Below are 12218 nucleotides of genomic sequence, written 5' to 3' on the forward strand. Positions count from 1 at the left end.
TAACAGTTTTAGAGCTTCTCAGACGATTTTGATAGTATATTTTTTTAGCTGTTTTAATAGGTTTTAGAACTGTTCCTCTGTACTTGGAGATATATTCAGTGACAAAGACTTGTAGTAAATTTCTTGATGTACAGTAGTGAACGCATATTCTTGGCTGATATGTGGATACCTTTGTGTGTAGTCCAGGGTTTGTGATGTTTTGACTTAATTGTAATTAAAGGAAATGCCTTATTGCCTTATCCTTTGTCAATATATGGAAAATCTTAATGATGTGCGAAATTTAAAGCGAAATTTCCTAACAATTTCCTAACAAGACAAAAGTGTACGTAACCCAGAAGGGCATAGTGGTAAACATTTTATAATTGTTCACGCTTTGAAAGGATTTGTTACTGAAGCAAGTTTATTATTATGCACAAACTCTAAAGTAGCTGATAATCATGGGAAAATGAACAAGAAGTGTTCCACTAAATGAATAAACCATTAGTTTCCAATTTAGAAGAGCCATCATAAATTCTGATGGATAATGCTTCATATCACAGTGATCTTTTAGAAAACTAACATTCCACTATTTTAACTAGAATGGAATTTTTACCTGGTTGACAACAAATTAAACCAAGCATGATGCAAAACTCACAAAACCTGAATTGTTACAAATTGCAAAAATGTAGAAAAAAAGAGAATGTATATATAATGAGCTACCAAAAGAACACGGTCATTACGTGTTGAGACTATTTCTTTATCACTGCGAATTCAACGCTATTGAATTAATTTGGACAAACCGTAATTCATATTACAATAAGTTTATTAATAGAGATTGACATTCTGATAGCGCTGTTGTAAATATGTGGAAACCGATGTTGCACAGAAATTTGGGAAAATATGTGAGATATATATTCATTATTAAAAAGTGGCATATCCGAGAAAAAATATGGTTGACATGCAACATGCAACCAATCATAATAGACCCTGGTAATATGAGTAGCTCAGATTTTGACAGTGAGAAATCTTAAATTTATGATTGTATACGATGATTAAATAAATGTTTAAAATAATTATCCAGTGAAAAGCTCTCTCTTTTTTAATTTGTTTTACATCGCATCGGTTCATGATTTGAATTTTATTGCTGTGTTAATTTTTGTAGGTTTATTTTTTTTTAATTAAGTTTGATAATACGTGTAACTTGCATTGTGGATAATATAAAGAAGTTGGAATCATTTGAGATGTGGTGTTATAGAAGGATTTTGAAAATACCATGGATCGAACGAGTTACAAACGCAGAAGTGTTAAGAAGGCTACAAAAGGATTGCGAGGTCATAAAGCACATCAAAACAAGAAAGCTGGAATATTTAGGCCACATTACCAGAGGTGTGAAATATGAGATATTAAGGCTCATAATGCAAGGTAAAATCAAGGGAGAATTTCCTGGCTGAGAAACCTAAGAGAGTGGTATAGTTGCAGCTCAGTAGATCTTTTTAGAGCAGCCGCCAATAAGGTACGGATAGCTATGATGATAGCCAACCTCCGATAGGAGAAGGAACTACAAGAAGAAGAAGTAACTTGCATATAATCTTATTATGTGTATTACAAATTTAGTCATTTTGTAAGAATAATACCCGTTATGAGGCTCAAAGCTCTTCGATCTTGAATCCATCAATCTCCCTAACAGCAGTAAAAATAAAGGCACTAATTAATTCTGAAAACCATAGTTAACACTGTATTTACAGAACGATCAAGATGATGGAGCCCTGAGATAGATTTCTATTCAGTTTTTTAGATCATAACTCATCTATTTGCTTCTATGCAATAAAAATACTTTTATTTCTGATTACTAAGGTTTAAATATGTAGATGTTTTGCTACAATAAATAAATATTTAAACCTATAGGTTTCCGAAAATTGAAAAATCATGCTCAGTAATGTATACCCAGTTTTCAAAATCCAACAAATGAAATAAAAAAAAGTATAAAAAGGTTTATTGTAATATTAGCCATTTTTTTTTAATGTTTATAACCGACGCGACGTACGTTTGGCTCACATATTTGGTTTAATTCCTAAAAACGAATGATGACAATGAGCAAATATCCAACGTATTTACTGTATTGTCCATAATATTAGAATAAAGTTCAGCCATAAACACAAAAATTGAACAAATATTATAGAGAACAAAAATAATTACACCAAACAAAAAACTATGACTCTATGACAGAACATGTTATGATTATCAACGTTCCTAATCAAATTAGCACTTCGACTAAACACAGAGAAACAACATCTGTAGATTTTAAGAATTAAATACTAAAAAATGGGAAAATATTTATGTTAATAATTTATTTTATATTTAAATTAAAATTAATGTTGTTCACAATGGACACACAGATAAAATATAAATAGTAGGTATAGGAAAATTACTTACCCAAGGCTAGCATAGAAATTGTAATAAAAATCATCACTTTAATAAAAAGGTACGTAATAGTGTAATTTTTTTTTTGGTATCGAATAAATAGGGTATCTTATCTTAAACCTAGTTTAATTTTTAATATAAAAATACAAACAAAAAGATAAATGGATACTTCTTAGTCTACCTTAAGAGTTTTTTCCGGAAACTTATTTTAAAATATTACGCACTTCTACTTACGTCATTATTTTTATTCCTCCCAATATTAAAAAACAGTAAGTTTAATTGTTTAATTTAATATTTTATTGGCATACTTTGTCACATTTAATCCTATTTTTCTACATTAAGTGTATGTCTAAAAATTCAAAAATTAAATAATATTAATAATTTCTAATATTTAATATTTAGATATATGAAAATAGCAAACAATTGTTCTTTGTTTTCTATAGACATATAAGTTTTCTCCAGTTTTCCAGTAAATCGAGCCTTGGTCTCCTCCAAACTATGCCTTCAACCTTGCCAGACTAGCGCCGATCTTCTCCAGGTTCTTACGTCTAGCAAATTTTGCGAGTCGCTGCCACTTCATCTCCTCTATAGCAGCACCGATAGAATACTGCTAGGATCCTTCTCTCTGCCTGTCGTAAAAAGCGACTCATGGGTACTATAGTTTCTTGTGAAATGGTTTGCCAGTACTTCTTAAAGACTGCCTTTGCAAACACGCCATCAAATGTGGTTTCTTCACGAAGAAATTCAAGCATATTTGACCAGAGCTGTTAAAAATCTTCTTGATACCACTTGAATTGTATAGATGCAAAATTCACATTCTCCACGTTTCTCAACTTTCGGAAAAATGAGAAAAACTGTTTACTGTTGAAGGTCATGGTATAATGCTTCTATTTTTTTGTGTAACAACTTCGTTGTAGTAGAAACTGTTTGCCTAAATTTTATAGATATATTTAATGAAGATGGTTTTCTAAATTTAATTTAAAATTAAGACAAACTGAGTTTTGTACCAAAATGTGGTTAACTGTGAGATTTGCACCAAAATCTCATGGATAACGTTAGTTATGATGCAAAATATTTTATATATTACGAGAACGATTTCCGAAGTGGAAATTGAAACGTCAATAAACGTATTTTAACCTTTAATTGTGGCTTATTCCCATTTAAATAGTAATTAAAATATTTGAACTTTGTTTTATTTATATTTTAACCTTAAATTAAAAACTAGAACTAAGAAAAATGAGGTGATTTATATTGTTATGATTTTTGTGGGTTAGAAATAAAAACATTAAATAAATTATTTTATTTCAATTTTAATTTTAACAAATCATTAAATTTATTTTAAAGTGCTATGATGTATTGCTTTGATTGTTTTAGATACGATGTTTAGAATAACGTATTTTTAAACATTAAGGATGTTGACTTCTTCGATGTGTTCACAAACTTACTCGGGTTCTGCATTGTCATCAGCCCCATCGATGACATTTTTGTAGAAGAGTAAATCCTCATTGTCCTTCCACTTGTCCCCATAATGCTTCTTCAACAAGTCGTTGACGTCAACTTTTTTCAGTGGTTTCGTCGAGTTTGACAAAAGGATCAAGTTTGGGTTCATGTCCAAAAGCAGTTTTCCTGGCTTGGTTAAAAACTTTGCCAGACCCATGTCTGACTTGTATGTGTACTCACCTGTAACGAGAACATTTTTATATTTAGTTCTTGTCAGAATAATGCTTTTGCGGGTCCCCAGTTGAAAATGAAATTGTGCATGTTTTTTCATGAATACATCTTCTCTTTCTTTCAGTCAAATACGTCACAGTTTTGGCCAACCTTTACTACTTTTAAATCTGTCTGGCTAAAGAGTCATCACACAAAATCATAGATACCCAGTTAAACCAAACAATGAGGCACATAACGGGAACTATAAAGCCCACACCAACCCAATGGCTTCCAGTTTTAAGCAACATCGCTCTACCAGCAACAAGACGACTAGCCGCACTCAACACCCTAGTTCAAAAATGCCAACAAAACCCAGCGCTACCGATAAATATGGACATAGCTGAGCTAGACCAAAGAGAGTTAAGACTGAAATTCAGACATCCACCTACTAGAACTGCTACAAGATTGGCGGATTTCACTACTGAGGAGCACTGGATGGGCGAATGGAATCCAGATATCAGAAATGATAATCTCATAGAAAACCCTACAATTAAACCAGACGGCTTTTCTCTTCCTCGTCGTGAATGGTGTAACCTTAATAGAATACGAGTTGGTCATGGAGTTTGTAACAAGTCTCTGAACCAGTGGGGTATAATTGCCAGTCCGGTATGTGACAAATGCAGCGCTGTTGAACAAACAATTAACCACATCGTCTTCGAGTGCCCAGCCACCAAGTTCGTTAGCAGTCTTCAAGAAATCTACCAACTCACTCCCAAGGCAAGAGATTGGCTTCGAGGCTCTAACCTTCGACTTTAATAATTTTTTATTTTATATGTTCTATGTTTGTGTTTTCTTATTTATTATCATTATTTTTTTTTAATGTAAAACTGCAATGTGAAAAGTTCATACGAATATATATATATATATATATATATATATATATATATATATATATATATATATATATATATATATATATATATATATATATATATATATATATATATACTATTTTCGAATGTTCAGCTATAATATCAATGTACTCTGATGGTTTGTAAATCACCTCTTTTTTTCTCAAAAACTTTTCTGAGACTCCAAATACCCAATATGTTGGAAGATAGCTATGAGCTGTTATGGGAAAAAAGAACTCCACCATTTTTACATTTTTTGGTGCATGTTTAGAAAGTCAGAAACAAGCCATGGCCACGACTATTTAATTTTTGATCTGGCCCCCACATCCATCACTTTCTAATCGCACAGTAGTAATAGTGCTTTCCATTTCTGTTGTTTTAAGTGTATCAAAAACAAACGAAGCAATTTCATTAGATCCTTTTTTAAACTCCTTTTCTGTCCAAATGTAGGATGTCACATTATCTGGAGTCAGTTTACTTTTATAATTCCCTTTGACCACAGTGAAGTTGTAAAGGTAGATTTGCCTACTATAGTAAGTGGCTTGATCTGGTAATTTGGGCAAGGGTAGGTTTTTTTGACAATCAAGACTAAAAATCTAAATTTTTGGGTCAGTGCATTTTAGTGATTCAAAAAAAGCTGTAGCACGTAACTTATATACACGTTTTTCAGTAATGAGCTCTTATTTTTCGTTACCTTGCTGTGTTTTAATCGTTCATCTAACTGTAGACAAGTAGAGCAAACGTCTACCCTAGGGGATCCGAAGCCATGATTGTACTTCGCGTTGAAAATTGACCCAAAGTACCAGTGTGTTATTTTCAAATAGCTCTAATCTTCTGTGAGTGAACTGATATAAATTTTCCACATTTTTCTAATATTCAACTCAGAGGAAAGATATTTTCTGCCCGTGTGTTTGGCACAGTAATGAGGCTCTGAACATTTGAATCTATTTATATAATTCATTACATGCATTTTCATACGAAAACTTTTAGTAGACACCCTGTTAAACCCTCTGTTTTCTTTACTAAGCTGACCGGTTTCTATAAATCTGAAATGGTCTTCATAGGTTGTCTTTTGTACCATCCAGAAGTTGGTCTTCTTTTTTTGCCTTCTACTGATGAGAAAAACTGAACTCTATAGGATATACCAGGAACCAGATATCGTAAAACACATAAAGATAGGACGTCTGAGGTGGGTAGGCCATGTAATGCGGATGGAGCAAACCGACCCAGCTAGAAAAACGCTCCTTGATAGACCTATTGGTCAAAGAAGAAGAGGAAGACCCAGAACAAGATTCCTAGATAACATCGATGAAGACATGAGAAATATGGAAATACGTGCTTGGCGGAGGAAGGCGATGGATAGAGACGACTGGAGAAAAATTCTTGGGGAGGCTAGGACCCACACAGGGTTGTAAAGCCAAAATAATGATGATGATGAGAAAAACTTGAGAATAAAATTATCTTAGTAAACCTTATCTTTTTGAGAGTAGAAGTTTTGATAGAAACGTTTAATGTCTTGGAAAGGACCGGTAGCGCATTGAAATTGTCTTCCATCATGGCTACAAGAAGGAAAATCCGGCATACCTTTCGCAGAGTACCTACACAAGAAAAGTATCATTAGCTTTTTATTCTTCCACAGATAATGAGCTAACAATATTTTTCTTGGTTCTAGATTTAGTGAAAATGACTTAAAAACAACTTTGGTAAGACTAACCTACTAATATTTTAGACTATTAACAACTAATCTTGCTAATTTAGATTTGTTTCGTTTCCACTTCTCGGGACTTATTTTCTTTTTCCTTGTTTGACCAGTCGAGGGCTATACTAGTTTAATCATTATGCACCAATAATTTAGTTTAGTTTAGTAATCAACCTTAACAAGCACATGTAAATGCAACAAGTGAGGTGAGGTTAAAAAACCGCTGCCAAAACATCACCAGAGTAACGACAATCGTGCTACGCCCTACGCACTCTGATTGGTCGAATTGGAGAATGTTAATTTTGCTGCAAATGATGTGTTGGATAATGTGACTTATGTTTCACAACTTCATTTTCAGTATGGTTTTTCGATATTAAAATGTGAGTTTTGGTTCGAAATATTATCACGGTTCGATTCGCCTTTAAAAGATGAATTCGTTGATATACATAATTGAAAATATGAAAATTTGGAGAATGTGAATTTTGCATCTACACAGTTCACTTATCCTTGTCGTTCGATTGGTAGAAATGGACCTATTCTGTGGTCACTACGAAGTCCCTAATGAAATGTACTGGATTTTTATTTTTTGGGGACATCTGAAACCGTTATTTTATGATAACTGAGATAAAATCGAAACATAAGCTGAATTACGGGAACGAATTTTTGATGCTGCAGAAACTATCCGACATAATTTAGTTAACTATTATAACCTTATAACTTGGGGTTATAAGGTTATTTTTTTTGGGTAATAAAGATAAAAGACTGGATTGGAGAAAGAGAAGAAAAAGAAAGAAAGATAAAGAAAGAAAAGATAGAAAGAAGAAAAATAAAAACCAGGCTTAACAATTTGATCAAACAAGAGATAAAGAAAATGGAGAAAAATTAGAGACAAGTGATATTAATTGGCAGGGAATTTAAGTGACCGGATGGTTAAGTTGGTTAACTAAAGTTTAGTGAGTGAGAGAGATATAGAGTACGATAAGAAGATGAGACGTAGATATTCAGGGAATGGAGATCGGCTGGCTTTTCGTGCCGTGTTAGAATAAAATGGCTGATGATAAAGAAACCGAAGATCGCTGAAGAGGAAAGGAGTTGATAACAAAAAAAATGGGTGCCATCCTTGATATTACAGTGGGAGTGCTACAAAGTAGATAAACGATAAAAGTATGATTTAATCCTAAAAACTATTTAAAACCCAAGTAGCTGAGAGAGACCAGGTGTAGGTAAAGTAAAACGCAATATATACAATATGTGGTTTTATTCTAGAAAAATGTAAAAAAATGGCTTGATTATATAATATATAATGTATAGAAATGTAAAATATATGATATACTTTTTTTTTATAATGTTCCCTTTGTTTAAATCAAAAATTTTTACAATATACAAAAAGAAAACCTGGGTGGGGTTGAGTTTACCGAAAGTACAAGCTGAATATAGCATATGTTGTATTCAACAAATATAAAGAGATAAAGCTTTTAAAAAGTACATTTTGATTATACTATTTTATGAATTCTGTAATTTTTAATTTATATGAAGTAATAACGAGTAACTATTTGCCTTTTTCGAGATTAATTGCAAACATCTGTTGTAGCAACTGCTGATTTGACCCTAATTTATCAAAGGGTAATTGCTAAACAAAATTTCTAATAATTAACTGCAATTAATCTATAAAGAAACAAATATTTACTCATTGTTGTTTTATATAAATCACAAATTGCAGAATTCATAACATAATGTAAACTAAAGTTTTATCTTTTTATATTTGAAGCATACAGCATCTACATTATAAAAACATGCCAACACTGCTATACCGAAATTTTTTGTTTCATGTTTGACATTTGCGGCTATAATCAGCTTGTACTTTCGGTAAACTCAACCCCTGAGTGGTTCCATATCAAAACTTCAACAAAATACAGACATAAAATTTTGAGTACTAGTGACTGAGCGCATACATTGTTGTACCATGAAAAATTATAATTATGACAACACTTAATTAGCTTAATAGTAAAGTTTTTATTTAAATTCCAATGCTTAGGTCGATAAGTACTTATAACCCTTTACATACATTCGGTGATGCAAAACAATATCGTGTAATTCTATTAAGTAATTCAATTTTATAAATAAAACGGTGAATAGTAAGCAAAATTCAAAGATAAAGTTGATTTAAATCTAAAGAAGAAAAAATTTAAAACTTCAATTAGATTAGTTACCAACACTGACGTTAAAGTATTTACGTTGTTTAACCAAAAGTACAGTATATAAGAATGAATTAGAGACACTTATCTTAATGCAACTCCAGACAAGGAATACTTGCTACACAGTTTAATAACGACCATAAGCGATTAACTGCTCCAAATCGATGTTAGTTTGTAGGCCACTTACATCAATAAGATTTCCTTATGAAAATGGGTGATCGGTAAGATTTACCTTCCAATTTCCTAATTTTTTGTTGTTCCTGAAGTTTATTTTATACAGGCTTACTTGTGTTTTTTCTATTTACTAAGTACGGCAGACGACTGTTTTCATGGTTTTATTTGCTAGAGTTGGCTTATTTTCCGTTTAAATGTTTCACATCCTTATTTAATTTATTTTATTAATCGTGCCTCTCGTCTGCCGGTTTTGTTCTCTATTTAATATCGTTAGTGCTTATTCCCATTTAGTTCTGCTTTAAATCGCTTGCCAACTAGCACTGATTTTCAGACAAGGCGATTAGTTCAATACTTAGTCCGTATAATTAGTTCTTTTTTTGCTCGATACATTAATTGATATGGAAATGGCTAAGGTTACGGTAGCGTAGTGCTACACTATGACATTACTAACAATTGGATTCGTCGTATCATAGCAATTTTCGCGCAAGTGGAGTTTACTTTTGAACTGAACATTTATTGTAATAATAATTGTCAAGTAAGTATAATTATCTAATTTATTTTTAGTTCACAAGTAAACAAATTTAGTTCGAGCATAGGGTAAAAAAATAAATTGTAATTATTAAACGTTGGCTGTTGTATTTAATTTCTACTCTAAACTATGTAATTCAGTTAAAGCCTTAGACATTAAACATATTTAAAGCTTAATAAATATATAATACTAGTTCGGTTAAAAGATAAAGTGTTTTTTATTCTATAATTGGTATTTTAAGAATTCGTTTAAAATTATGACATATTTATACAATACACATTAATAAAGCAGGAAATAATTATTTTGCAAATATTAGGTACATTTCCTCAGATGTCAACAACCTTGAATAGTAAATAAACAAGGGTTGGTATGTTAAATGTCCGAAGCCACAAACGAGTTTTATTCAGGAACGCTTTGACTGCGTACGACGTTTATTTATTCCGTACGACGTCCAGATTATTTAATTTTCTAAAATAAAAATTCACTTATACTTATATTGAACACAATGTAACTTTTTTTGAAACGGTTAACTTTAAAAAAAAATGTTATATAACTTTTTTAAGACTTTTGCCTTAAAGGACTGTACTATTTTCGGGAACCCCCTGTATATACCAATGATCCAAAATATTTGCATTGTTTTTCATATCAGTATAAATCCATTATCTAGAATACTTAGTCATCATTCTTTTATAATTTGCGGTGAGACCTGCTTAATAGAATGTCAAAAGAGTTTATCTTTTTAAATTATTATAAATCTTAAAAACAAATATGATGAGCAAGGAATTATTAGAATATTCCATAGTTCAGTCAGTATCAGTATAAAAAGTTATCATTTAGTAAATTCCAAATTATATAAGATGTACAAAAACTAACAAAAATTTATGGAAAGTCAACTTCTACCACCATAACAAACCAATAGTCTTACGAGGAAAATGACTAGAAGAGCTTTTATAGTCATTCAGATTGTACTAGTAAACTAGCAATAATATAGTGACAAAATGCATCGTGTTGTGATTTTCCTACAATACCTACTGTTTTTACTTGAAACTATATCACATGATGCCCGTGGCTCAATTGGATTTATTTGGATTATTCAATCAACGATTTAACTTTATTTCATAAAACGTTCCTTGTCCTAAAGCAGGGATCCTCACTAGGATTTCTTTGAGAGCCTAATATTTTAAATGAAATTTTCCTCAGGGCCGCAAGTACAAGTGGTGGTATGAAATAACTTTAAAACTATATGACTATAACATAAGTTTATTACAAGTTCCGTAAAAACAATATAATTATAAATTATATGGACTGTTTTGCATGTAAAAAGTAGGAAAATATCTTTTACTTGACTCCAGGAATGTCAAGTCCTGAATTTGTTAATTCTTTGAAGTCGACGGGCGAAATCTTTCACAGCTCTCTAGAATGGCATCTATGTTAGCAGGTTGGAAAGAAATTGAAATTCTCAAAATCTTTTCAACGTTCTCACTAGCTAGCCTAGATCTGTACTTTTTTTTTATGAACTTCAGCTTACTGAATGTAGATTCACAGACATATGTAGATACAAAAATACACAAAATTTTCTGAGCACAGTCAATTAGGTAAGGAAATTTGTCATTTTCAACTGCTTCCCAAAACTTATAGTGCGCTTTGTTCTTCATTTTTTCTTCAAAAATACTTTTGTAGCTCTGTATCATTCTTAAGGTCAATTAACTCATTTTTCAAATCCCTAGCTTCGTATTCAAAAATAGAAAGATGAGCTACATTTGCTGTTGTTATTGCCCATGGATTTTCCACCAAGCGAAATGGTTCTTAGAACTTCCTGAAGTCACTAAACCTCACATACATTTTATCCTTTAGGTCTGCTAGCAGCTTCAGTAGGTCAGAAATCTCGACTTTCATTTGGATTTTCATCAAACAGTGCTTTAACGGAAGGAAAGCTGGAATAATCTTCATTTGACAATTCTTCAATATGCATATTCAGCTTCTACTCCAGTGAAAACACAATACTCATCATTTTCGCTACAATATTATTGTAGTCTCCTTGTAATTTGGTCAATTTTATGTTCTTTTTATTTAAAGTGGTTATATACTTTTTAGAATACTGGTGATGGAATATGGATTCCGAAAACGTTTAGTTGTTTTTGATATAGCTCGATTGGGTTTTTTAATTATATGCCTTTTATAAAAGATTTTAATAAATTTTTTGTGATACATGGTATACAGCCAGCTACAGGAACTTAGTTTCCTTGTGGATTTCAATTCATTTCCGCTACTGGAAACAGAGGACGGTTTATTTATACCGTCGATGGTGACGTGGTTTGGGTGGAGGTTTGCGTGGGGGTTAGGGTGGGGATTGGCGCGAACATTTCTGAGAGTAGGATTTTGATTGGTGGGTGGAGCAGACGATATTTTCTTTATGGGAGGTCTCCATGTCGAAGGTAACCGTATGCCGTCATCTTTTTTATTGGGACAATTTGGCCTTTTTTCAATTTCTATGGCTTCTCGGATAATTCTTGGTTTCACTTGGAATGTTGTCTTTGATAGATCGGACAAGAGATGAAAGTTTTTGTTGGTGGGTAAATATTGTCTTTATTCCTATTGATTTAAGAATTTTGTCGATTTTGTCAGTGACACCTTTGATGTAAGGAAGAAAAGCTTTCTTT

The 12218-nt window shown here is 31.9% G+C and overlaps 1 protein-coding gene across 1 annotated transcript in view; it reads right to left on the bottom strand.

The window, feature by feature from the left end:
• LOC140434907 (endoglucanase-like) overlaps window positions 1-12218 on the bottom strand; it is a 115704-nt gene that overhangs the window by 16041 nt on the left and 87445 nt on the right. The window contains exon 2 of the mRNA XM_072523534.1: window positions 2413-2451. Within this exon, the coding sequence (XP_072379635.1) occupies window positions 2413-2446 (34 nt within the window). The 5' untranslated portion in view covers window positions 2447-2451. The remainder of the gene's footprint in view (window positions 1-2412; window positions 2452-12218) is intronic.

This window comes from Diabrotica undecimpunctata, chromosome 2 (genome assembly GCF_040954645.1).
Source record: "Diabrotica undecimpunctata isolate CICGRU chromosome 2, icDiaUnde3, whole genome shotgun sequence".
In the NCBI taxonomy this organism is placed as follows: domain Eukaryota; kingdom Metazoa; phylum Arthropoda; class Insecta; order Coleoptera; family Chrysomelidae; genus Diabrotica; species Diabrotica undecimpunctata.